Below are 27,904 nucleotides of genomic sequence, written 5' to 3' on the forward strand. Positions count from 1 at the left end.
TCCAACAAGGTGTTTTATTACTTTTTTGCAATTCATGATTTTTATTCATATCATCTATTGGAATATTTTTATTTTTTGTCTTGTGAGCCCATTTGTAACGTTGATAATCATTAAATTATTAAAGCCAGTCGAATCAATTTATTACAAAACTTTATTTAAATGTGTACATACAATATATTACATTATATTCTATTCAAAGCAATGTGCAAAGTTGTTATCCAAGTTATCGGGTTGACACCACATATCACAACGGGGTCCACTAGTGTTTTTTCACTTCCAACAGGTTAACAAAACATCCTCGATGAAGTTTACTGCATCTCCCCCCGTCCCCCCATGTTATTACTGTTCTAAAACTAATTATGGATGTGAATCCAATACGACCCCATCCACCCCAAGCAATTTTGGCCATTTGCCCCAGAGCCAAAAGAGGAAGCAAGGGGGTAATTTTCTGTGGCTGGAACGGTGATTAACAGCGCTCTGCCATGGTAACCATACTGAGCGGGCCTGGTGAGCTGCCGAACAAAAGCCCACCAGAGGGAGACTCTTTTAGCCTGTAATAACAATCATTAACCATCCCGACGTAGCCGCACAGATGCAGACAAAATGGAGCACATCTGGACCGCTGGCCCCGGAGGTGGAGGGAAGTCGTCACGAGGCGCCGCCAACAAAGGGTCACTGTGCAGGGGGCCTCCACAAGATGAAGAGCCATTACCATGGAAACCACAATGGTGCTGAAGATGAGGGAAAGGTTCTAAAATGTAGAAAAACCTAAAGGGCTTGTGGAAGGGAAGACACCCGATCTGGACTAAAAAGGACAGAAATCCTTAGCTCTGAGAAATGTCACGGCATAAAAGTGTTTTTATTTGTCTTCTACAGGCCAGCTGAGGACACCTGGGCCACCTCCAGATGCAGCCGGGTTGGTCATCTCCAGTCCATCAACCACTCATCAGATCTACAGATGAGACGAGGAGGACGGATTTGAGTCTTTATTTGATCCACAGAAGTTGCAGTTATGGACAGGGTGGGGTCTCAAGGCAATGCCTCAGCGGTCAGCTGGATAACCAGAGTTCCACTTGTTTCTGACTGGACGAGCAGCAGGCCAGTGTGTCTGCCTGCTGAACTGGGCTTGAACTGGACGGGGAGCTTCAGGTAGTGCTGAGACCTAAAAAGGATTTCGAGATGAATGTTGAGCTTGATTATGCAACATAGACACCAGAAACATGCATGTTCACATGGAAAGGAAATAGTTGGGCTTGAGTCAATGAGGCGGTGCTGGACCGGGTGACCTATAGCACGCTTTGAAAATTTTGAATTGCCCCATCATCATTTCCCCCCTTCTCTGCCTCTGATTGGTTAACAGGTTGGGAATATACGGCAGACAATGTACCCAACTAGGAGCATCCAGGGTCCAGCTGAGCTCACCGGTCTTGTTCTCTACATTTTAACTTCAAATGAAAGGTTTCTGCAAACTTACTGCCCCTTTGGCAACCTGGTCTTGATTAAATTTAAATGTTCAAGTTGATGTCCATGTGTAACTAAAGGGATTGATTAGCAAGAAAATGTAAAAAAAAAAAAAAAAAAAAAAAAGAAATGGCTTAAAAACAAAACAAAAAATGTTGAACTCCAGTCCACATGCATGTATTAAATAGACATTGTGCAGGGTGGTTTGTGGAAACGAGAGTACATGACAAGATCCACAACATGCCAGGGGACTCACAACCCGCCTGCTGTAGAGCCGCTCAGGGGAGTATTTGGTCTAGGAAGTTGATATTTTTAGTTATTCCGATCTCAATAACATGAACACGCATGCTGTGCCCATTCCAAACATCCCTCATCTGCAATCACAACTAGTAACTGGTGGCCAGGCGACCCCCCCAAAGGCCCGAGTTAGGGCAAAAAAACAGCAGTAATCTCCAGTGTGTCCCTCACAGAGTACGTCTCACACTATTAGACAGATACTTGAGAGAAATTGGTGTAGAGCACCGAAAATCCCACAAATTGAGGCAGAAAAACAAAAGGAGGCACGAGTTATCTTCCCAATGCAGCACTCCGCTACAAGCGTGTGGAAAGAGAGAGTGTCTGAGGGAGTGAACTCACCTCAGGGAATATTTGGAATGCTTGATGTGGAAGGGCTCCGCAGGGTTTACAAATTTCAGCTGCAAGTCAATTAAAGATGCCACACATCAAATACCAAATCCATGCAAAGCCTAATGACAAATGTTAGGGGTTATTATATTCATCATTTAGTACAAAAATAACAAACAGTCGTGCAATCTGCACTGGCAACATTGAATATAATGAAAAAAGAGCAAGGGTCATTTGCTGTAACTCAGCGTATTATTATGTGGAATAGAAAGTGCTTCATGTGTATACAGCTCTTAAGTCAAACATTTATTTCCCGGAGAATAAGTGCGTCTCACCTCATGTGTGTCGGACGAGTTGTTGCGGATGTTCACCTTCAGCGTGCTGGATTGACCCGTCCGCGTGGCCGGGAAGGTGTACAGGTCCTGAGGAGCGTACACACCCCTCCGCACAGCAGTCTCCTCCTGGCTGGGTTACGAAACGTGGATCAACAGAAAGATGGACGAGCGTCTGAAGCCCAATCCACTATAAATACCACATACGGAACATGAAACTCTTCAAAGAATGTCCAATATAAAATAAGGACAAGTGCTATACCCCCTCCTCCCCCTCCCCCGCCATAGAGCGTGAAAGGGGCCATGTCGGTTTTGCAACCGATAAACAAAATATACTATATTTGGAAGGAGAGGAGTGACGTAAAGGCTCTGTTTGCAGCACTGACCTGTCAATCACAGCAGCCCACCCCTCCCTCCTAAAGCCTACTTTGTGTATTTGACTAAATGGACAATAATTTAATAAATGAACACCACGTTGTACTCATGTTCACTGAGGGGATGACTCATGTGACCCTGGTCTCACCTGGTCTTGCCTAGCGAGGCATCGGCTCTCTTCCTGGTCTTGACCGTGGCCTCGGTCTTCACCAGGGAGCAGTCTCCTTCCTGTGGTCCTACCTCTGGTCCACACTTCACTCCCTTTGGACAGAGACAAAGCTTTAAGATCCCGGCTTTTAAGTAAAAAATAAAATAAAAAACCATCTGCATTTCACTTCCAAACTTGCCGGTTGGTAAAATGTAACGGAGGAGACATGTGTGCCGACACCTTTCAGGGCTATCATGCATAACCGCTGATTGGGGGATGCATCCCTAGCACATCCTCTGCTAATACTCTGTAGACACCCTAAACTAAATGTGGAACACAGCACACCCAGTTCAGTTCCCCACCAGACTGACAGGTGCGTGTATAAATCAAAGCCTGCAAAACGTAGCAGTTAACACCACCACGGGGTTCTGCACTCACTTTTTAAAACAAAGCATTGAAGAAATACGACGACAACAAAGGCACCACTTAACCTGCTTCATGTGAAGCCATCTATCCGCCCTCCCCCACTCGCCGTGTGTGTGTGTGTGTGCGCTCTTAAGTTAACTGGGTCTGTCATAACACTTCACATTAAAGCGAAGCCTGCGGGCCCCCGCTCGAGGGGGAAGATTGGGGAGGGGCTCCTCATCGTCCCACTTCTCATTTTTGATTCTGTCAAGAACACTACAAAAGACACAGTCAAGGCGCTACGCTGAAACGTGTGCTGCTGGTTTGGTACTAAAAACAAGTTGAGTAGTCACTAAAAAGTGGATGGTTGATGGTTTAATACGCTCAAGAAATGTTTGTGTAGCAGAGATTTGGAACTCTTCTGCTTCACACTGCAAATCTACCAGGAAGGTAGACATGGTTCAAGTTGGTAGGTTTCGTAGTGGAGTTCTCGGAGGTTCGTCACAAGAATCAACAGATCAGTTTGGGTGGTCCCAAAGGGGAACTCGAGACGTGATATCCATCCTTGGCCTCAACGACACCCACCAAACCGCATTGATATCTTGCAGGCTGCTACCTTGGTTAGCCGGTTTGTTTGTGTCATTGTGCGACTTCGCCGCTTTTTAAAAACGGATATGTTGCAACTAACCACAGGTACGCAGTGACACAAATAAACAGCGTTTGACCGACCATGCCGATGCTCTGTTAGGTACATCTACGGTTTTTGTTAACGGTTAGAAGAAGAAGAAAACGTAGCTAGCGGCTAAGAGTTCCTAGAGAGCTCCTCAAAAACAAACAAAAAATTGAGCATGCAGTTGGATTAAATTAGATTGTCTGGGTGGCTAGAAAAGGTTTTTGCTTCAGTCCCCGGCCACAGCAGTACATCGCTCTGGTTGCCTGCCAGAACTCTGTTTTCTGGGTGCATACAGACAGTCGTTCACTGTGGATAACGCAACCACACTTCACAAAATACAAACTACCCATTGAAAAAAATAGATCATCGTAAAACAACCCAAGTACACAAAAGTAGCAGTATTTTGACCTGAATGAAACATAACATGTGTTGTCTGACATCTTTTGCCCAGTCAGAAAGACGTTCGCTCTCTGCAGGGTTGGATTCCCTCTGAACTAATAAAAGGAGTCCTCACAGTGCCACACAGCTGGAAGCGGATCCGGTCTTTCTGCTGGGGTTCAGACACGGGGTGGCACTCCAGGTCCCAAAACTGGGCATAGTCCCCTCTGTCCCGGGGAAGAAACATAAAAGGCACCTGGAAGAGCAAAAGAATCATTAGAGAAAATGACCACTATCCATTTAACGGTAGGAAGGATTGTTACAGACCCCTAAAATAGTTTTACTGCCGCAATATATAGAAACTACAACTCAGAAGATGTTTGAAAAGAATAGAGTTGTGAAATTGCACCACAATAATAGATTTTTTTTTCTAAATAAAAAAAAATAATAAAAAAAAATAAAAAAGTATATAAGGATATGGCTACATTCTAAAGAGATGTGAGTTGGGAACAGTCTCTAGCACAGCGACTGCCACACCTAAATGAAAAGGGGCCATTAATCACTCTACAGCAGCTTATACCGCTGTCTATGTGAACGACATAAGTGGACAGTGACTATATCAACCCACATTGTTACCTAGCAACGCCAGTCTACGTATTACAAGTTTATATGCAATCACTTTGTTATTTGATTTGTAATTAAAACCAAAAGTATTAAAAAGGTCAAATGTACTCAAGGATAAGTATTAAACAAAAGGTTAAAAATGTCACTAGTATTTGAAAACCTAGATTAATATTTCAGAAGTACTAAAGCCTGATACGTGTGAAGTGGCCTACACTAAATAATATATCATATTTTATTAGGCTTATTCACAGAATAGAACAGTCACTATAAAATACATTTACCACAAGGATTCATTTGTCAATTAACAGTAATAAACCAACAATGAATTAATATCATGGTCATCATGGTAAATAAAGTATATACACACACTAGTATGTGTGCTTTTACAGTTCAATATCTAGAACAAAAACTAATTTATTTTAACCCAGATGCTCTGAAAATGACAAGATTCAATGATGTTTCATTGAATATGGTTTCTATGTGGACCTGGTGTGTAAACTGTGTAGATCTGTTAGTCTTGACTTAGTCAATGGAGCACGGGCTAATGTTCCCTTGCCCCCCCATCTAAGAATGAGCATTCCTACCTGCATCTTCTCGTCAGGTCCCAGAGTGCCTGAGATCCTGCAGCATCTGAAGGCGGTGTAAGTGGCCCGATAGACGTCTCCAGTGGTGTCAACGCCCTGAGGGGAGAGAAGGGGCGACAGCTTGGTCCGAGTCACTGACATCACGGCTCAACAGATATTAAAAAACGACAACAAGCGAAGCTACCAAATAAACCCGTTAAAAAGGGAGCCAAGAAAGAACAGCTTACCTGAACGCACTATGTTAAAAACTAAATTCAAAAGAATTTCGAAAAACCTTTAGAAGGTTGATACGTTTTATTTATATTTTAATTAAATAGAAAAAGAATGACAGAAGAAAGATAATAGAAAAACAAAAAAAAGTACCTTGACATATGGAGGAGCAAATGATGACAGGTACCACCTGACTTCACCGTCTCTGTTCTGGACCTCCAGCTGGGCCTCTAAAGTAGAGGAGCACAGTGTTTGTCTAGCACAGGATGTGACACACACACACTTTACAATGATAGTTATTTCTATATATAAATATTAGGGGTGTAAGGATTCGTCCACTGAATCGATCAAGCGATTTATATTCTTGCGATCCAACTGAATCGATCTGTGCTCCGCAAATCGGCATTCCGGACGACATATATCGATTAAAATGGTACATAAATTGATTGTATCGATACTTGGAAACTGCACATTGGATTAAAGTACAAAAACGGTATGGATGTGTGTTTGTTTGTTTGTTTGTTTGTTAGCACGTTAGACACGTTAAACGTTACTCGATTCAGTCTGCCTGTCTGTGACGTCATCAGTACGCAGCGGCCGCCGCGCGAAACTCGGAACAACAACAAAACACAGCGTGGAGGAGACGACTGCGAGCGAGACATTTACAAACCAACTTATCGATCCAGCGTGTGGAAACGTTTTGGCTTTTGCAAACACGGAGGTGTTCTAAATAAGTCGGTCGCTGTTTGTAGAATATGTAGAAGCCAAATAAAAACCACAGAAACACAACGAATCTTTCCGGCCGTCTACTAAGGCGCCATGGGATTAAACAACGGCGACAGTCAGGACCTCTAGCAGCGTCACCGCTGCAGCAGCAGCAGGTAACTGCAGCTCTGCAGACGCCTCAGGCCTCACCAGCACCAAACTCAACATCACAGTAACAATTACCAAGTTTATCTGTAAAGACATGCGACCCTACAATGTGGTACATCAGGGGTTCTGTAAATTGATCCAAACACTGTGTAATTATTGTGTAATGTTTACATTGAAAATGGCAATTGATTCAAATAAAAGGTTAATACATTTTCCATTAATTGTTGTTTGCTTGTTTATAATATCCATAATTAATTTAAACCTGATTTCCTTACAAGAAACAACAGGGATCTCAGAAACTTTGCCTGCACTGTCCAGTAAAGTTACTGAATCGATTTCAAGTCACTGAATCGAATCGTTCTAAATGAACCCAGATCATCCATGAATCGAATCGGCAACCATGAATCGCGTTTCGAATCGAATCGTTGTTAAAATGAATTGTTACACCCCTAATAAATATCCTTTCTTGCCATGGAATGCCTTTTTTCATTTATTTGGAGAGGTAGTCCTCAGAATCACAATTAAACCTCAAGTTAGAAAAGGTGGCAAACCCTTTGCTATATAAAGTGGGACATAAAACTACAACAATCTGAGGCTTTATGCTTCTAGATCAAAATTACAAAGACATAACCAGAGACACTTCTGTCCTCCGCTCAGCGCGCACCCCCCGCCCCCCCCCCCTCATACCTGAGGTTTCCCCTGAGGGCGTGGTGGGGAACATGATGGTCTTGTTGCCGATCTCCACCAGGGCTTGAGGTGCCAGTGGGGTCTGTGGCGGCAGCGAGGTCCTGGCAGCGAGCCGGGCCACAGGCAGCACTGGCGTGGCAGCCTGAGGGGCCAGCGCTGACAGGGTGGTGTCTGCCGGGGCTGCAGACACATCCAGAGCCAGGTCCCTGCGAATCTGGACCTTAATCAGCTGAACCAGTAAGAAAGAAAATTATAATAAGTTCAATGGTGTGGCTGTGAGAGCTTCTGAATACAAAGTCTACGCATTAGTGACCGTAGTAAACAGGCTCAAAGCAGCGAGCTGGAAGCAGAAAAACAGCAATTTTACTGCAGGACAAGGGCACTGCCGGTCTACCAGTGTTTACGTAACTTCAAGATACTCAGTTACTAGTTCAATTGTGTGAAAGGCTTTTGTTTGGATCTATAAAAGAAAAATATTCATCGAAGAAAATGAAACCATAAAGATGGTCTGACTTCACGTTATTCTGCAACTTGGAGAATATGAGCGCACTCTTTAACACAACACACAAGCCACTTCCAGGCCACAAGGAAAAGGTAACTTTGGTTTTCTCAGGGGGAAAATGCTTTTGTCAGTAATATTGTGGCTTTGAAGAAAACAAAGACTGATAGAACTTCAGTTTGCTCATTGGTAAGGGTAAAGCAGTGAAATGATTCCACGTGTAAACACAGAAGCACATCGTTTCTCCAAACTGAGGGTGTGCTGACTAATCTACTGTAGCCAATACACCGGCTACGGTTCCTCATACAACCTCAGTTTGGAAAAGCTGAGTGCCCAAAGTGTCCCATACCTTCTGTTGACTGTCACACTGGACATAAATCTGTCCGCTCCACGGCAACAGGGTGGATTTAGTTGCCAGTGACGGGTTGGGGCTGATCAAAATCTGCAGGTGGCACCTTGTTTAACAGGACACAAGTGGACTCTTTAAAATCATATACACCCACACACACACAGTCATATATGGCCAATTACAGCTACAAAAAAAATAAATAAAAAGGGATACCAAGCTGAAACCATACGATGAAAAGACTGCCTACAATTAGTTTGTTTTTGTGGCGTAAATGGGCTTCCATACTCTTTGAATGAGGATGACATTAGACTGGACTTCTTCCAACTGTCCATTTAGCGTAGCTATGACGACAATAGAGTGATGCACTGCCACAAACCAATTACTCCAACAGTTCTGGGATGACATATACAGACTGGTAAATAAACCCTAGCAGCAGCCCGTGTATTCTTACTGGGGCTCGATGAGGCCATGCTGAGGGGTGATGGTGAGGCAGTGAGCGGGCCAGGACAAATCGAAGCTCAGCTCTCTGGATGTGTTGTTCCGGATCTGAACCTGACTGGTGGTGGCTGTGCCGTCTAGAAACAAAAAGGAAGACGATTGTTCTTCTTTTTTTATTGCTAGAGGCGGTGTCATTCACTTAAGGGCCAGTGGATACTCACCATGTGTAGAGAATTCAAAGCAAAGGTGATCGAATTGCACACAATATGCTTTAGAAATGTAGATTCTACTCACTGATAGTGGGAGCTGAAAGGACAAGTTGTTCTGGGTGGATGGTCCAGGACTCAGACTGCCTGTGTAATGGCTCTGCAGCCTGAAGGAAAAGGGAAAAAAAAAGGCATTCTGCATTGAAAAGTATTTTCTTTGTTTACATCAAATGCAGTGGAACAAATGTTTTCATCTCATCCAGTAGAACTAGCATCTCATTACTCAACACAAACCATTAAAGGCCATTACAGAGGGGCTTGTGGTACCTTTAAGGAGGGCTCAGCCGCTCTCAGTGCTGGACCTTGGGGACCTTTTACCGGCAGCACGTCCAGAGACACATTGTTGTTTGTCAAGTTGCTGGAAATGACACAACAATGTCAGATTGTACATTCTTACATGATGCATTTTATTTCATCTATTCACTATGAAGAATGTTTACGGACCTAGTCGGACAGATTTCTACTTAAATCAATGCGCATATTTAACGCAACTTGTTTTTTTGGCCTTGTCTGGTATGCTTTTAAAAGTAAGCGTCTGTTGGGTCGTAGAAGGGAGTCGGACGGTACCCGTGTGCCGCTGACCGGAGTCTGGAGGAGGGCAGCAGCTCAGTGAGGTCACTCTGCTCACACTCTGGGTTCTTCCTGCTTCCCATCAGAGACACCACCACCTTGCTCATATTCCCATAAAAAAGGTGCGCTTCATTGGGCCGCTGCGGCAGGTCGTAGCCTACAGAAGAGGTGAAGAATTAGAGTTCAGCTCTCCAGTACCTTTAAAATAAATGGTTCAACAACATCAGTGTTTGGAGGACTAAATATAGAAGCTTTGAAGAACTCCCTGCAGGGTACAAATCCCTCTTCAATAAATAACAGGAAAACCTTTTTTACTCTAAGACCAAGAATATATTTTTTTTACCCTCTGTGACGTTTTCCTCTTCCAGGAACGTCTCATTGAAGTTGATGTTTTTCAGCAGGCTGTTTTCAGACAGAGCCTTCCGCACGGCCTCTGGTTTGATTTGAAGCAATCTGAAAAGAAGCACGGGATTTATTAACTAAAATAAATTGGTGCCTTTAAAGATTTGCTAATAAATGAATATCTAGTCTGGCATACAAACCATCTAAAAAGGCAGGTGTATCACACAAATACCAATCTGTGCCTTACAAGACTTACCATATGATACATGATGTTATTGTGGAAATTACAAATTACAAGATTTGCTGGTCTGATTAATGTCAATAGAATAGGTTTACTTTTTAAAAGGTTAAATGTAAACCTAGACATTGGAAAAAAGCCAGGATAAAGTTTGTTTAATTATGTTGACACACCGTAGCCTAAAAAGGGTTTTACAGAGGGACATTTCAATATTTCAAAGTGGTAAAATCCACAACTTAATGTGTGACTTGTGGATCTTCTTACCACACGTTTGAATGAAGACACATTTTGGATGCTAAATAGCCCAAAATCATGAAATTGAACAGCATATAAAAAACAGGTTTATGTCTGCCGTGTCTCTGCTTTACATTCACTGCACACAACAGTGGGGAACAGAGCAAACTGCCCTTTTTGGAAATTGTATAGATGCCGATTTAGGGGTTTAATTATCAGCTATGATTGCCTAATAATTCCAACAGAACACTACAACTTTAATAGCAAAAAGTCTCACCTTCTATACTGCTGCCTGGAGACCTCGTCTCCACAAAACAGACAGACCGTAGCCAGCAGGGCGTCGGCCGACTGACACAGGGTCTGTTCTCTGTGGGTGGACTTCATTAGCACAGTGATCACCTGGAAACACACACAGAATGTTAGTGACAAGCACCATAAGAACAAGGGGTAACTGAAGAAAAAGTACCAACTACTAGACTGAATGAAGGGGGCAGTGTTTATTCAATTGTTCCTTCATCAGCCCAACTGCTCTCCTACCTCTTGTGTTCTTTCCTTCAGTACAAACTGTGACGGGGCCAGGCTGATGACAGAGGGCTCCATGACCGATCGGGTCTGCACGTTGGAGAAGGCCACGGCTTTGATGTACGCTGCTCTGGAGCCCGTGTTCCTCACACACAGGCACGCCTTGCTGACGCGCCCGGCGGCGACGTCGTTCAGCGTCGCCACGTAGCCGTCCGCCTGTTTCCTCTGATCCTCCAGGATGATGTTGCTAGTCCCGCCATAGCCCGACAGTGGAATCTGAGGGCGGCAAAATACAGGAGGCCTTTGCAACTTAAGCCCATTCATTTCGATAGAAATTGAATACAAAGTAAATAGCAAGTCAGGTAAAGAAAAAAAAAGAATGAAGTGTTGGAATTTCTAAGAGAGCAGACTACAAGAGCAGTTGCATCCTCACAGTAAATTTGACCCCGGGCTGAGAGGGCCGCACTCCAGACTGTTTGATCTCCAGCTTGGCCAGCATGCACGCCACCCTGGTGGGAGCGAAGAGCAGGTGGACGGCAACGTCCTCTCTGGGGCGGATGGACAGCTCCCCGTGTCGGGTCAGACGCTCTTCAACACTGAACATGCTCTGCAGCTGAGGGACAAAATGAATACAATTTGCATCGTCACAAAAGGGCTTATTTACATTTGTTTTACTCTATGGTACATCAATAACAAAGGTTTGTTGTTTTTTTCAACAACCAATGAAAAGAAGTGTCATATTTAGAACACAGAGAAAAAAAAAGTAGAGACGCTGTATACGGCTTTGGTAGCCCCAGCAACGTGTCAATCACAGTAATCCCGCCCAAAGCATACCCTGCTTTATGGCTTGAATGGACCATCAGAACACTTGAAACTCCAGATCGTAAAAAAACACATTTATGTTTACTGAGGGAATAAATCGGGAGAGGTCGTGTCATTTCTTGCTGTCACTAAGGTGCTTCCGCATTGACTCCAAGCCAGAGAAAAGGAGAAGGCGCATTTGTGCCCAAGTTGTTATCTAGTGTTGAAAAAAAAAAAAAAAAAAAGATTGAAAGTAGGGAGACCTCTGTAGGCCTCTTCCACTCTACATGTATCTGTGGAGTGAAAAACAAAGAGTCCTAATATAGAACCCCCCTCCTCCCCCAATCACAAATCTCGCTGAACAACAAAGCACCAGGCTCTGTAGGCATAAAGCTAAACTCTGCATGGGATTCCCAGCATGGTGTCAAAGCAGAAAAATACACTGTGACCAGGAGGAATAGAAATGTTCCCCCCCCCATTCACAACCTACCTGAAAACAGTCCTGGTCTTGACCACGAATCAGCAGCCGCAGCTGCTGTGTGGCGGTGCTCGAGTTGTTCCGTAGAACCAGCTTCTGTTGGCTGGAAAATAATAGCAACGGTTGGTTATTTGCTCAAAGTTGGTTTGCCAGAGTATGGTGTCAAACATGATGCCTTTGACATTTTGATGTGCGATTTGAGTCTTTATGGAAATGTCCTGAGTTTAAGACACCCTCATCCAGTTAAACCGTGAAAGAATGCATCCATTCTATGAGGGATTGAGCCTTCTTACGGCTGCCTGTACTTAACTTCAACGAGAACAAACAAAGATCCCCTTGTCATGAATAATATTATACAAGCCGTAATAGAAGGCCCATTGGGCCTCAGGTTTTTTGTATTGATTACTTTCCAATGAATAATTGATAACTTGAAAAGCCTGCCACCAAGAAGAAGTGAAATAGATGAGGAACAGAAAAGGGGCTTACACAGCTCGTCCCAGGGTGACCCCTCCCCAGGCCACGAACTGCTTGTTGGAGAGAATTGGCGGAACGTCACTGGCCAGTCCGGGACCGAAGACCGCAGCAAGGGGAATGGCAGGTTTCCCAGAGTCCTCGGGGAGCACTTCTCCTCTCAGGGTTACCTCATACTGAGGACCCGATGGCAGCACCAAGATGGTGAGAAGGCTGCAACACAACAGAGTCCACACCAGTGATTTATTGAGTGGAGCGCTCCACTGGATATGTGACAGGGTTTGAGGGAATATGTTCAACAATTCATCAAAGCACACAATAGAATTCTTTTAGTTTGAATCGATTGGTTTTGGGGGGGAAACCGCAAAACGGACAGACAAGTTATTTTTCATAAAGTATGAACTAGGAGACTCAATCTGACAAAAATAAGGTTCAAATCTCTTGAGTTTGGTGTTTTGCCAGTCACCATCTTGGGGAAATGTTGAAGTTATAAGACAAAATGATTGGACTCTAAATGGACCATCATTTACTGCGTGAACATCATGCTTTACGGCCCTTCAGCATTGGCTACACTTTTCATAATGGGAGTTGGGCTCCTGGTTATGTTCTGTGGTCGCAGTGACATTGAATCAGTTTATCCTGAATGTCTCAATTATTGGACTTCTGTGCGGCTTGTTGCTTCAATCCAAATACCTTTCTCGACACTTCCTGCTGCCCTGTGCTTTGAAGGACACCACGATGCTCTGCTCCTGTCCCACCCGCAGAGACAGTTCATCAGGCGTCACAGAGAAACAGTCTTCAGCATCACTGCCCTTTAAGACGGGAAGGAACGACATACAATGAGAGGGACCATAAGCGAGAAGAGTGCAAGCCTATGGACAAGACGCAAAACGAGGAGGAAAAGATGCTACATAAAAAATAGAGGTGGGCATAAATTGATTTTTTACAAATCATGAGGTAGTTACACAACCACCATGGTTCAGGGGAGGTGAATGGAATCTAATTCATCATGCAAACGTCTTTAATCTCGTTTTAGGTTTTAAAAAGGAATCCATCACATTTTTCGACTTTCTAAAAGTGAAGTTTGATGAAAGTTTATATTGTCTTTGTCTCCTTAGTTGGTTTTCAAGAAAACAATAATGGAAATAGCAGAGATTTCGTTTTTGGCCACATCGTCCAGCACTAAGAGAGAGAACAATAAAAACTGGAGGGAAAAATGACTGCATTCCAACTATATCTGCCACAGTCTGAGCCCCAAATGTCAAGAGGCTTAACCAAATCTAATAAGAAAACAAAAGGTCAAAATTACCTTGAGCTTCAGCTGCACGTCAATGTTTCCTGCGTTCTTTAACGGCAGAGTCTGTTGACTGGATTTACCCGCTGGCGCGGAAAGGCTGACAGTCTAGACAAAAAAAAGAAAAGAAGCATGATGATTTACCTCGAACTTCATGATAAGTACAATTCAAGATCTGCATCCCATCAGGTTAACCTTTTACCAAACATCCACATATCCACTGTGTGTGATTTTACAGATTACATTTTTTTTTTTTTTTTTTTAGTTAAAGTGGTACCGCGACCCGATCCCTGACAAGCAGATGAATCGCTGAACATACATTGTGCTGGTAGTCTTTAAGTTACATTTGATGATTAATGCAAAAAGAAAAAAAACGCTGGAGAAGAAAACTGTCTCCCAAATATAGACACTTACTTGTCACATGGCATAAATAATGAATGCATTTGTGTGCAGTCTGAAAACAAAACAAGGAAAGCCATATGGTTGTTTGACTACCTGCAGGTCTTTAGGAGCATGGACTCTTGCTGTTCCAGACCTGGCCCTGAGGGGAACACTCCTGATCACATGACTAGGACCAGGAGAGTCCACTTCAATGTCCACCCGAGCACTGTACTCGTCAGCTGGACCAAGCTCCCCTGACAAGTAGAAAGGCGGCTTGGGGTTAGCAGGAAATGACTGACTGGGTTCAAACGCAGTCCTTGCTGAACAGCACAAAACGATTGCGTAGTCGTAGGTGGAAGTGGTGCAAATGTATTGTGCTTCTCCCAAAGCAACATTACAGTAATAGGAAACACTTAAAAACAAACTCTCTCTAAATGGCTTTCTCCCTTCGCCAACCACGGCCCACACTTCAAACAAAAAAACAGCGGGTTGGATTCATGGAGGGAGATCTCCACAAACGCCGGTCGAGAGGTGCACAATGTTGGAGGAAAATACGGGACAAATGTGTCCGCGATGAAAAGCAGCAGTGTCGATGCACGAGACAATAAAGTCTATGATGAATAAATAAACAAACCAATGACTTCCACAAACAAAGACGTGACTCTCTAGGTCGTCTTCAACAAAAACACGTTACTCCGCCTGTTGTTGGAGGTGAATTGCTCTAAAGACTTTTAGAACCATGAATTGAAACGAGTGCGTCGACGCAACGACGCAGAAGCATGCGCCAGCCTTAAGCCCCTCCCATCAGGCTAATTGAGGACCTCCCGCTCTCGCCTGCAGACAATCACTCCGTCAGACTGTTACAGGAAATTCTTTACCACAGCAGAAAAAAAGTTAGAGGATGCATTGAGTTGCAGAGTGAGACAGGCCAATTGCCCACAGGCGTTGCTGCACAGCGTTTCCTTACGCGCTCTATAGCCAAAAGGATGCAAGTCTTCAAGGGATAAAAGACAAAAAGTACCTTTCCCACCACGAATACTTGTGTATTACACTTACATTCGCTCTTAACCGTTTATAGTAATACCCGTTTTTAGCACCTTGGAAATTGCCCGTACAGCACACACTTTTATATTGAGTGACATTTTAAATAGTTAACAACGCCCACTTACTCTAGTGTAAATCTATTGTTGATAGGAGGTTGCTTACCTGAAGAAACAACGTACTTCTGAGGTGCATTGAAGTGAACCCAGACCATGAAGCTTTGGGGGTTCTGAAAATAAAAATGATTGATAAATACAATTTATCACATTACTGATGAAACCAGTTTCACTACTTAATGAGAGCGTGTGTGTGTGTGTGTGTGTCTGTTACCCACGTCTTAATGTTCTACCAATCCAAAACACATTTCAAAATACCACAATCCCCTCAGCAAGCTTTAGAACCATACAACATGAAAAAATATTCTAAGCGACCCGAGGTGTAAGGACCTTTGGCATTGCTAACCTCTCCGTAGCTGGCATGCATCACGTGATTCATCACCGATGGAGAGGACACAGGCGTCATGTGTCCAGCCTGCAGCGCCGCCTCGGATGTTATGGAAACAGGCTGCGTGGAGAAGGCGAAGCATCCCCAAGCTGTAGCGTTCTGGAGAAATGAGGCCAAATGTGAACCATTCAGATGCTTCTCATTCAGCACAGTGCCGGGGATGTGCTGCGATGCATAGCAAAACCATTTCATTTCCCCAGAGTCAAGATTTATGTTGGATGAAGAAACAATCTAATCCAGTGTTTAGATAACCTAGATTAGATTTACGTTGGAATATGTGGAGATTAGAGATGCACCTATTGAGGGTGACTCTCATATTTCCGTGACAGGAGACAAAGCTGCAATTTGTCACAACTGAAAGTCTCAAATAGGACTGAGTGATGAAGACATTACGTTGTACTACAATACAAACAAGAGAAGATGTTTTCACAGTTCACAAAATGCAGGTAATTCTGATTGGTTCTACTTCCCAACACTAGCTGTAAGTGGCTTAAAACATACATGTATACGTTTACTAATTTTTAATGAAGGCAGATGTATTTCCCAGGACAAAAGAATTCTATGAATATTAGTGCTTAGAAAGATGATTGAAATCGGGGGGTTGAACAAGGCAAAGACTGCGTCTCTAGTGGAACTGTTGACCTACCGCGCTGATGACCAGCCGGATGGGCACCGTGGCACGAGTCCTGCTGAGCAGTTTGAGAGGGAGGGATTTGGCGCTGCCTCCAGGAAGGTCTCCAAAATCCAGACAGCCAGATTCTACCTGGGTATCAAAAGAGAGTTGAGATCCTGCCTTAGGTAGAAGGCAGCATGTTGACAAGTCATCCATGGGCCGTTGACCAGTGGACCTCACCTCTAGAGCAGGATTCTCTGCTATTGCAAACAGCACCACCCTTTTAGCGAATATGTTGGCCCTGGCAGCGACCTCCGTCTCTGCAGACGCCGGCCAGGAGCAAACGCTGAAGACACACTGGTACACGCCCGCCTGTGGAGGGATGAACAACACCTTCTGCTCCTCTGTACTCTTGGGCGCAATTATCGTCTTGTTCTTCACTATAAGCCACTGGTACGGCAGGCTGTCCACCTGGAGGGGTTGGCATTAAGGACAAATGTGCGTTTGTCAGATACTTGGATAAAAAACACTGGGAGAAAAAAAACTCCGCGTACGCTTTGATTAATCACCACTCTTTTTGCTCACCTTCTCTCCATCGATGGCCAGGCTGGTGACAGTGATAGACACCTGCTGCCATCTCTCGGAGGGGTTGAAGAGACTGAGGGAGGTCTGCGAGGCGATGCCAACACAGCAGGCGTGGGGGAACCGCAGCTCCTCTGGCACCACCACTTGGCCTGAGGACGACAGTGGAACAGTGGGAGCTTTATCGCCTAGAAGACGCAAAGATTTCATTTGTAAATACGATGATAAATTAGTTGTGTAAATTCTTTGACTTGCATAAGAAAACGATTCTTTTTTTTTTTTTTTTAAACTGCTCAGATGTATGACAAACAATATTAGAAGCAGGGAATTAAAATGGGAAATGGAAGAAAGCGCTTGTATAAACACCATATCCACGGCTACCTCTCAGCTCCTCAAGGCCACCTGCCACAAGTGGCTCTGCACCATATTGACCGTAAGGTTTCCCCATCATGTTCAAGTCCTGCTGGCCCTGGTGGGGTCTGGGGAGGTGATGGGACGGAGCAGACCCAGAAATCCCCAGCTGACCTGATGCGGGATGGACGTGCCTCCCTGTGGGGTCACTGTTCGGTATGCCTGAAGGAAAAAAAAAAAAAAATCTGCATTATTTTACAGTTTAGCAACATATTCAGCATCTATATTGATGAAAGTTGGGAGAAAAGACATGCCTGTGGAGGCTACAGTGAAGAGTCCATTTCCTGTTGCTCCCACGTGGTAGCCACCAGAATGTAATGGACCGTCAGGTCCCAAATACTGCTGAGCCATCTGGGAGTTGAAGAAGGGGCGTCCGGCGAGGAGGGACTGCATATCCGCTTGGTGAGGAAGGTCAATCCTTGGACATTGGGGCTTAAAACTGGGGATGGGCACATAGTGAAGTCCTTCTGACGAGTAGGCCGGAGGCACGCCCAGCCCGCCGGGATACACCGCTGAGGACGCCGAGCCAGCGGCTCCCCATTGCTGCGAGCTCTGCTGGATGTTCACGTTACTGCAGTAGCCAGAGTCCACTTTAGTGAGCTGCCTGGCGTTGGACTCGGAGAGGTTCTTGTGGTGGAGCTCCACGGGTCGGTCCTCGCGGCAGTGGTAGTTGCATTCACTCTGGCTGCGCGTGCAGCTCAGGCTGGACGCAGTGCGGGCGAGCTCCGGGCTTTTACACGGCTTTGCCGGTAGCGGGTCCAGACTTTTAGAATGCTGTGGTTGCACTTGGTCCAGGCTTTTTGACCGGCTGATAATGTCAAGGTCGGACTGAGCATCCGGTCCAACGGGTGGAGTCGGACTGAATCTGATGATGGTGGTGCTCAGTGCCATGGTGCAGTTAGTCTGTGGACGGGAACAAGGAGAACAACCCATGACGCCACATACCACGACCATGATAGATAAAATAAACTGTTGTTCCAATAAGGCTTTCATCCTTTTAGGTCAGAGTGCACATGTACTCCTGGAAAATACATGTTTAACATTCCTGCAAGGTTCACATTACTGCCAAACTTCAGCGTTTGATATGTATCTTGCCTCAGAGCTCCAGACTTCTACAGTGTCGCCCCCATGACAGTGACCTGACTTTAAAACATTGATATTAAATAAGAACAGATCTTCGCGTCATCGGTAGCAAATTATTAAAGAAGGAAGTATCGATACACGCTGAGGTACGGGTGGAGAAGGTGGAATGATAAGAGAACATGAGTAGACGACTATTTTGTGACAAAAGATATCCAATAAGAGTTTTGATTGAAGTAGTTGTGTTAGTGGAAAAAAAAAAAGAAAGAATATACGATACCCATGCTGCAACAACAACGGAACTCTGTGCCGACACGGCGGGTATTAGGTACGAGTTTGACCTTATCATATCGTACCGGTTGCCTGTCAGGCGCAGGTAGGAGAGTGCCGTCATTCATTGAGATGTAGGTCAGCCGACTGAGACCCGGACTGGAGCAGGTCGACTCAGGTGAGAGGTCAACACCTGGACGGTTGTTTGCCGGACCACCGCTGGTCCCCATACTAGTTAGACGAGACCAAATGGGGAAAAGTGTCATGAACAGGGACTCCAAATGCCAACAAACTTTGCAATCGCAGCAGATTAAGGACAGTTATGCTCTGGTATCATAAAAGTCATAATTTCTCCCATTTGGTTAAAGTTGAAACAGAAGCCACAAACATTCAACCTGTTTTTTTATTGGATACATATTATATATTGTGTGATGCAGTACCTATCAGCACAGGGAATGGAGGTCTGACTTGGAGAGGAGTGAGTGAGCGGGGAGGTGGACGGTCTGAAGTTGGGCTGCGTCTCATCCACACCGGGATCAGAGAAACCCTTCGGCAGTTCTGAGGAATAAAGTTATTATTAACATAGACACACATCAAAGGCTGTGCGTTGTCAACGCTATAATATGACATACTGCGATGCCGTAAGTTTACTTAACACGGAGTTACCCAATGTCGAAAAACAAGACAACTGTTGCATGTGTGCCGTTTGAATCACACGCCCGGTGACTTCTGCCCTTTACTCACCCGAGTCCACCGGTGAGAAGACACTCCGTTTCTCCAGAGAGCCACGAGGTGGAGGAGCAGCCGTGATATTCCTGGCTGGAGCTGGTTTCTTCTCTGGAGAGTGACTGTATCGGTCCTGCTGGCCTGCACTCCTTCCCCTGTGTGGCGGGGAAGAGGAGCCCTTAAAACAAGGCAGGCTCGCCTTACCATTCTTCGAGCCTGGTGGGGTTTTAGGCAGCCCAGATGAGACGGCAGGTCCATTATCATTCTTCCGTGATGTTTCTGAGTAAGACTTTGTATTTTTGGACGCTTCTGGGTTCAGTTCTCCTGGTTTTACACCTTTTTCAGTGAGGGTCCTGCCTGCGGAAGCACATGTGTTCTTGCGCGCTGTCATTTTGTCTGCAGGAGGCGGCGCAGTGGAGGTCTGCCCTGAGCCCACAGACCTTCCGGCAGAGCTGAAAGATGTACTAGGGCGAGGAATAGAGCTTCTTCTCGAGTGACCCTTATAACCTGGAGATAAAGAGGAGCTTGCGTCCACAGTCTCCCCTCCTCTGTGCTCGGGTTCTGCTCTCGAGGGCGTCTGTAGAGTCACCCTTTCTGCCTGCTGAGCTGAGCTCCCCTGCTCCTCGGGACGTCCTGCCTCAGGGTTCCGGTGACAGCTGCTGAGGTCGTTGGCCCAGCCGGTGAGGTCAAAGGTAGTCTGCGCCATCGAGGCGTCGCTGCTGCCCGACACGTCGGCCCTTTTCAGGTATTTCTCAATGTCAAAGGCACTTAGCTCTCCCACACAGGTGGTCCTCTGCAGTGTGTCCAGCATGCCGCTCTGTTCTGGCTCAGAGAGGATCTGTGTAGAGCGGAAAAAATATATATTTTGTTGAAAAATGTTCATTTTTGTGGAAGGAAGGATTTAGAAAATTGTTTTCCAGTTTGTTCTGGACATGAAAATTTAAAATATTTATATTGTTAAAATATAATTTTCATTTTTATAATAAGTGTGATTTTTTTTATTAACGACCTGGGAACGTAACTCTGGTAATGACCAAATAAAAGTAATATTTGAAGGTGAAGAAAACGGAAGGTAAGCCGTACGTGTTCAGCAGAATGCGGTTCCTTTGTGCTGTTGACGGCAGGTCCAACCGACTCGGGCCGGTTCCTCGCCCTGCTCCGCTTGGTCAGCTCCACGATCATGGCAGCCAGCTGCGATGGGTCGGTGCTGATGGAGGCGTCGGCAATAGCTGAGGCGATGGTGCTGATACTTAGCATCAGGCTGCTGCTGTTATTGTTTGGGGACACGCAGCTCTGGTTGTCAGGACTTGAATCCGAACCCGAGGCGTCACTGTGGTCAGGCAGTGCAGGTCTACTAGCGTGGTCCTAAAAAGGAGAAGGGATTTCATGTCAGAAAGCCATACATGTGAAACATCAACATGTTCAAAAAGAAAAAAAGGCTTGTACCTGCTGTCCACATGGTTCTGGATCTTTAACCACTTTCGATGACACCCTTTCACCGGGTGCCTCAAGAGTTTTGTCCAGATCCTCTGCAAGGAGATGAACACGAGTAACAGCAGTCGTTTCAATAAATTAATGTAATACAGTCACAACTACTGCACGAGCCAAGGAAGTGACTCTTGAGCCTGCGTGATACTGTGAACACACCTGGGTTGAGGGTTTTGTCTGTGTCACTGCGTTCCATGGGGTCAATGTGAGGAGAATTGTCACTAGCCGAGAACTCTGAGGGGTGAATGAGTGGAAACGGCTCCCTCTTCTCTGGAGAGGTGATGATGTAGCCGAAGGACGGCTAGAGGGTCAAAGACAGAGCTATTAATACATGAAACAGTCTGACAAACGTTAAAAAAAATCTGGTTTAAACGTGCCATAATTATTCTCAGGTCACCAAACAAGAAAAATGAATAAATAAAAATGTACTCACTCGTTTCACCCAATCATCAGCGGTGCTGCCGAGACAGCCCAGGGCTTCAGATCGCTGTTCAAAAAACTGCCCTAAAGTCAGTCGCAAGTAGCTGTGGTCCCCCTGCTTAAACTCTGAGGAGACCTGGGAGGCCCTCATAAGGATGTGGCTGTTGGTGGGGGCCTTCCAAGAGGAGTCGCTTTGGAAGGTGCTGTTGCTGCCGGCTGGTTCAATCTGCTCCTCCTGCGAGAACAGCAATACTGTCAATCAACCATAAAAAGCTGTGCTTCACAAAAAACTTCTATAGGAGTTTGTTAGTGACACAACACCAGATTGTTGGGTACCTGCATGAATTGGTGCTCCTTCTCAAATTCCTCTTGATCCTTAACTAACTTTTCCATAGCGTCACCTGCAAAAAATGAAAAGCTGAAAGTTGAAGCCTTCTGGGACAAACAGCAACACTACTTCAGAGCGATAGCACAGTAAATAGAGCGGTGGCCTGTATACGTACTGGCAGGAACAAAGTCCTCAGCCTTAAACTGGGAAACATTGTCTGAGGTCTTCCCGTCAAGCTCTTTCTCAAAGGAGGAGTAGTAAGCGAGGTCGGTCACCCACTGCCCTTCTTCATTCTGGTACACCACACTATGAGGGCCATTGGCCCCTGAAGAGAAAAGAAAAGCGGTTAGCATTCATGAAGGAAGTGATGGATGAGCTCCTTTTTCTATCATATACAAGGTTTGGTCGTATTGGAGTTCCCTTTTACTAGTAATAATAGTTTTGTACATCTGCAGTTTACTTTCTTCCCCTAAAAAAATAAATAATAATCTGAATGTTGCTGCATTAGGCTCGTATATCAGCTAGAAGTACCTAGACCTAAAAAGGGGGTCACAGAAAGAGCCCACCTTGTTGAAACTCCGTCTCCAGGTTTTCTGGACAGTGGTTCCAGGCGTCCTCAGAATCCTCCGGGTCCAGGTGGATGCTCTGGGAGAAATACTTCGGTTCCAGTGAGGTGGACAGGGGATTGTTGCCGTCCTCACTGGTGCTGTCTGAGGCCTCTGCAGCCGTCAATTCACCACAAGGCCCGCCTCTTAGGCCCAAGGAAGGCCGGGAGCCATCAGGCTCATCTACTTCATCGTCATCAATGCATTCTGGCATTTTCACCTGAGGGTGGGTTTGTTGACAAAAGTATAAAAGCTTGTATAAAAATGACAGTTTGGATACTTGTCTCTGACATCTCAATGTATTTTAAAAACATGTTTAAATGTGCAATGTGACATGTTGACAGTATTGAACCTGAGAGAGGTGGAAGCTCCCCTGGGTGCCTTGAAGGTGCGAAAAAGTTAGATTTGTCAAGTCTTGAGGTTTCCTAAGTCCAGCTCCACCCGTGCTCTCCATAGCATCCTGCCATTCAAATCAGAACCACAATGAATATGAATTGGTATTAAGACTTTTCAGCTTTAACACATAGTTCTATTGTGGAGTGCTTGTGTTAAATCAATAGTTAACCCTACATCTCTCTCACTGACCTCATGCAAATATCAAAAACAATTCAAAAGTAATAAAAATAAAGAATTCCCATATGATGAAATCACAAAAGGCCAGATTAAAAATGACCCATAAGCGGGCTTGTTTGAGGTTCCGGTGCATCTGTACTCACCAGTGCCTCCTGTCGGTCCAGGACCATGCTCCAGTTGACCGGGGGAAGCCTCGGAGGTCCCATTGATGAAGAACTGGCCTCTCCTATTCCTACAGGACCCACACGGTCACCCATCTGTAGAACATTGGGTCATTAACTGCTCAGGTGAAACAGTCAAAAACTATGGATGGAACTGTGGGGTATGTGAGGCGTATAATAAGATTTTTTTAAATGATTTAAAGTGTGTAAGAAGTATCTGATAACGTTAACAACACCGGTGTTTCTTGGAATTCAAACGAGCAACCCTCTCTGCTCCAGAAGTGAGCCTCATTCTTACCTCCGTATGTCTGGACGGGCCACTTCTTCCATGTCCCGCCAGATTCAGCTCATCAGTCTCATGCTCATCCCAACCAGCAGCGCTGCTACCCACGATCCCCAGACCCCGCAGGACATCATACGCGGTCTGGGCGATGCTTGTCGGGAGGGGGATGGTCGAAACTCCTCCGTCATTTCCGCTCTCCTCGCTCCCGCTGCTCCCATCCCCACCGTCCCCTGGAATTACGCCATGACAGAAGGAATGCCGATCACAGACACAAACCGTTCCCTAAAAGCAGCTCTCCATTTAATACATAAAGAAAGCAGGATAACCAGGCAAAAAACCAAAAAGAAAGGAGTGGTGGTGAAGGACAGTATTTTACCTGTGACTGGAGGGTTGATGACTTGTCCCTCAGCAGATCTCCTGTGTTCGATTCCAGACTGAGATGGACCGCCGCGGCCGCTGGAAGCCTCGTCATCAGAACTACCACCCTCTAAGCCCGGCCTGAAACTGGGACGGTTACTCTCTCCGACCTGTGCACACATGTGGGAGGAAACAGAAGTTGCATCAAGCTAAACTCTGTGCTAAAGCACATCTTGACCCGAAATGAGTGAGCTGCAGTATGTAGGATTTTTAACAATAATTAGTCTGAGAATATTGTTTTTCAGTTTCTGACCAGTTGTCTGGAGGTGCTGGGCAGCAGCCGCGTCCTGGTGTTACTGCTGCTCCTTGTGATGGACTCCAGCTCATCCTCGGTGTCCTCATCGCTGGCAGGGCACGAGTCCATCCCTGTAGCAGCCAGACGCACATCCGGCATCTGGAAGTCATCCTAAAAAGATTAAAGTGAGAGGTAAGAAAGAAATGGAGGCCTCTTTTTGGAAGGGAAAATATTACATACCTACACTACACTATAAACAGCACAGTAAAGGTGCAAATGTGCTCACCGGATTGTAGTCATCCAGAAACTGGTGTCTGTAAGGGTCTGGTTCTGTGGAACTTGGGTTTGACATGACAGTGAGGCCGGCCAGTCCCTATGGACAAAGAAATATCTATTAGTGGGAACGTGGATGATCAATCAAGCCAAGGCCTGTTGAATTTTTGCCTGTCATGTATAAGATGAAGAGTTCCAAAGACGACTTACAGTTGCAGGAATCTCTTGGCCCTCCACTTTGCCTCTCTGCATGGCAGGAGGCACCAGATTATTGAAATACTGCTCCAGCTCATCGTCGGGCAAGCTGTTTGAGTCAATGTCGTCATCATCATCTGGAAATGAAGCACACGTTCATTTAATGACTCAAGCTTTGACAATATGTCTGCAATCCATTGTTAAAATTTAATTTAAAAATCATTTATTTTCAAATCCAGGACAGATGAACCTGTGATGTCGCTGTTCATGCTGTCCATGGACATGAGCTTCTCGTTCACCAGGAAGCTTGAATTGGTACTGAAACGGTCACTGTCCTCTCCATCGCTCTGCACGCGGTCCTCCTCGGCCGTGGCTGGTAAGGGCTGAGCCTTTGCGAACGGCCCGGGAAAAGGGAACGGATTCCCAGTGGCCTGATCATTATGTTGTAGAAGTAAATCAGCATTCATACACTAGAATCATTGATTGAAATCCAAACTGCCAGCCACTATTTGAAAGTCTTTTGTCTCCTATGTGGAGCCCAGGTGGAGATAGACTATTATAAAACAAATTATAAAAAAAGACATTGCACTGAAAATTAAGCAGTGTAAAGGGTTTTCAATTATATGGCTTGAACCTCAAAATGGGCCTCGTGGCTTTCTCCTTCTGTTATGCACATGAAAAAAGACATGACCCAGTTTTGTGACTATGAATTACTGCAAAAAAGAGCAAATCACAGATGAAATAAGTCTGGTCAAGTGCTACCAAAATGTGTACCTGTGCATCTGTTGAATCTTTATATCCATAATGAGCAAACGTCAGAAGCCCTGAAGACAAATCTGTCAGAAGAGACAGAACAACGTACATATCATTAAAAAAACACATCTTCTTTGTTTACCAGAAAGCACAAACATATGTAGAAATACAGTACCAGTCAAAAGTCTCATTGAATGAGAAGATGTGTCCAAACATTTGACTGGTACTGTGGTATTGCACGCCCGTGGGGAATAAGGGGAACCAAACTATGATAAGCTTTCCAAACGGAAAGGAGAAGGACTGATCGTGAGGCTGGGCCGTAATGGTACATTCTTATGCCCATTGAACTTTTCACAGTTGACACCATAAACATTCTAAAACGGACTCCTTTGTATTTCCTGTGATTGTGTTTGTGAATGCTGAAGTTGAAGCTGGAAGTAAACCTGGAACAAAGCTCTTGCCCAACAACAGATCAGCAATAAAAAGAATAAAGAATGATCAGTGCGTAAACATTTACCGGTCCCAAGTTCCGTGGGCCGGCCTTGGACCGATCCCAACTCAGCCGGGAGTCCCAGCATGGCGCCTCGGGTTTGAGATGTGCTTTCATCCAAATTAATCTTCACCAGCATGTCTGAAAGACGGTGGGCTGCAATGAAGTCATCTGCATTGTCCCTGTAATGCAGGCGGGGACGTAAATCATTAGGATAACAAATTACAAGGAAAAGTATTAATAAATATAGTTTTAGACATTATGAATGTTCATCCCTCTGTAGTTCCAAACAAACAAAACAAACAAACACAACATATATAATTATGGATTATTACTTTCAGCATGATTCACTTTATTTTTATTTCAACAGTCGTTAGAACATAACTGTAAAAGTACAATAGATAAATGAACATTGGGAAACACATGCATTAGATTTCATAACATGGCTCAGGTTTTCTTTCTACAATTCTATGAACTAGAACACACAAGCTTTTTCTTTTTCACTGACAACATTGCAGAGCATGTATCTGCAGTGTGAAATACATGCATGTATATACTCACAAGTCATCTTTGAAGCTGAGGGCAAACTTGGCCTGTTCTCGTACAGATGACTGCAAGTCGGCCTCAACACGATCTTCTCTGTAAAGCAAGAGCACATGCGGATACAAAGCAACAGATTGGTAACATGCTAAACATCTCCACATCATAGTTGGTAACATGCTAAACATCTCCACATCATAGTTAGTGACATGAAAACAGATCACTGACTCACTGTGTAGTGCTATATTTGTTGATCATGTCCGTTATGGAGTTGTCAGTGTTTTGTCATTATGTATTCCTATACCTTCTATTTCCAGCCTATAAATAGCCCCGCTGACCCCCCTTAGCATTTGAACGCCTCAATTAGTAAAACAACAACCTTCCAAAACAGCAATGTGACTCATTTCAGCATCCATTCCCACACTAGACAAAACCGATTGTGTGATGAGTCAGAGATCGATGCATGCATCTGTCCCGAGCGTCAGCGTGCTCCCACCTGTCACAGCCGGGTTTAATTTTAGCCACTGTGGAGGCCGCCACTGGCAGTCCCGGGCCAGAACCCAACGTCACGTTGCCCAGCGTGGCGCGGCCGCCGGTGCTGTCCAGCGACCTGCAGAGGAAACTCGGGAAGGCTTCATCCTCCAGCTTGTAGAAACTCTCCGCCATGCTTAGGAAAGGAGCGGGGTCACAGCCAGGTGGGGCTGGGCTCGTTTAGGGGGAAGACCATCTGTTGGGTTTTTAAAAAGGACATGAAAAAGGTTGGAAGCTGCTTTGGGAGCTCGGAGCAGATCCGAGACCATCGGAGCACAGAGCGCTGCGGGGACGGGACCGTCCACACGACATGTCTGCACCGAGCGGTTTAGCGCGAATATTGTTCTGGAATATTTCCGTGTATGTTGTTTCAACGGGTGTAAAGTTTGGCCTCGAAAAAAGGGTAGAAAACAGTTAGCTAGAAAGCGGTTAACGTTAACTAGTGAACTTAACGTTAGTTTCGCTAGGTTAGCATACTTAGCTCGATAGTCTTAGTTGAGGTTTTTTTTTCCAAAATCATCAACAGGCTCTTAATGTGAGCGAACTAACGTCATCTTTATTTACCATGTTAACAAGTGTTGAAACACTCGTTGCAGGCGACACGGGTAGGTTCGCTGGATGTGTTTGCTACTCTCGCCTCAAAGCCGCGGTCCATTTCTGCTTTATTTAGTTACCGATGGCGCTAACAAATCATAACGTTTACGTTAGTTGGACTTCAACTCACGTCCGACGCTCCAGAACAGTTCTCACCTCACTCGAGTTATGCCTCCAAAAGCTAGTGCGAACACGCTGCCGGGCGTATTCAAGTCCCAAAAGAAACTTCTCAAACACTGAAATATGTCATTATTTCTTAAAAGGAGACCCAACAAACAAACCGGTCAACTGTTTGCAGCGCCCAGGAACCACAGGAAGCCCGCGTTAGCGTCCATGTCGCGTAGGCGGGACTTAACCACATCAAACCACTGTGATTGGACAAACAACCAAGGAGGAGGGGGCTGTATTTTCTGATAGGATGGGACGCCCGTCATTCCGTAGGACCTTTAGACACTTGGGTCGTTTTGGGCATCGGCCCATTCATAGTTTGTCCTTATCAGACGAATGAAAGAAAGAGGGTGGAGTTACTTCATT

The 27,904-nt window shown here is 45.1% G+C and overlaps 1 protein-coding gene across 7 annotated transcripts; it reads right to left on the reverse strand.

Moving 5' to 3' along the window:
* Positions 1-133: 133 nt before the first annotated feature.
* Positions 134-27,731, reverse strand: cep192 (centrosomal protein 192). Of its 7 annotated transcripts, none has more exons than XM_078095597.1 (52): positions 27,527-27,731; positions 26,743-26,972; positions 26,267-26,348; positions 25,733-25,887; positions 25,237-25,298; positions 24,713-24,851; positions 24,478-24,599; positions 24,281-24,367; positions 24,013-24,165; positions 23,719-23,869; positions 23,358-23,572; positions 23,042-23,155; positions 22,678-22,785; positions 22,287-22,545; positions 21,896-22,045; positions 21,729-21,793; positions 21,406-21,627; positions 21,132-21,273; positions 20,931-21,013; positions 20,568-20,849; positions 19,503-20,322; positions 19,199-19,316; positions 18,845-18,989; positions 17,663-18,311; positions 17,379-17,570; positions 17,001-17,149; positions 16,656-16,886; positions 16,449-16,565; positions 15,761-15,901; positions 15,464-15,527; positions 14,372-14,511; positions 13,892-13,984; positions 13,276-13,394; positions 12,598-12,795; positions 12,124-12,214; positions 11,266-11,445; positions 10,848-11,108; positions 10,588-10,709; positions 9,840-9,949; positions 9,494-9,653; positions 9,194-9,284; positions 8,955-9,033; positions 8,674-8,797; positions 8,223-8,328; positions 7,375-7,603; positions 5,968-6,044; positions 5,605-5,700; positions 4,533-4,652; positions 2,941-3,053; positions 2,421-2,550; positions 2,098-2,156; positions 134-1,162 (listed from the first exon to the last, which is right to left on the reverse strand). In XM_078095597.1, the coding sequence occupies exons 2-52, from the start codon at positions 26,909-26,911 to the stop codon at positions 1,030-1,032; spliced, it is 8,217 nt and encodes a 2,738-aa protein (XP_077951723.1). In that variant the 5' UTR covers positions 26,912-26,972; positions 27,527-27,731; the 3' UTR covers positions 134-1,029. The 7 variants fall into 7 exon arrangements, with proteins under 7 accessions (XP_077951723.1, XP_077951722.1, XP_077951721.1 ...); XM_078095596.1 differs by having other exon boundaries at positions 17,364-17,570; XM_078095595.1 differs by having other exon boundaries at positions 24,713-24,893.
* Positions 27,732-27,904: the final 173 nt, after the last annotated feature.

This window comes from Gasterosteus aculeatus, chromosome 20 (genome assembly GCF_964276395.1).
Source record: "Gasterosteus aculeatus chromosome 20, fGasAcu3.hap1.1, whole genome shotgun sequence".
Classification (NCBI taxonomy): domain Eukaryota; kingdom Metazoa; phylum Chordata; class Actinopteri; order Perciformes; family Gasterosteidae; genus Gasterosteus; species Gasterosteus aculeatus.

Bases quoted from the DNA above. Each gene is read 5' to 3' on its own strand.
- cep192 (XM_078095591.1), bottom strand. From the start codon at position 26,911: ATGGCGGAGAGTTTCTACAAGCTGGAGGATGAAGCCTTCCCGAGTTTC. The intron at 22,546-22,677 runs GTTCAATACTGT...ACCCACCCTCAG, and splicing joins GGAGCTTCCACCTCTCTCAG to GTGAAAATGCCAGAATGCAT. The intron at 18,312-18,844 runs GTACGATATGAT...TCCCGTCCACAG, and splicing joins CTGCGCCTGACAGGCAACCG to ACTAACTGCACCATGGCACT.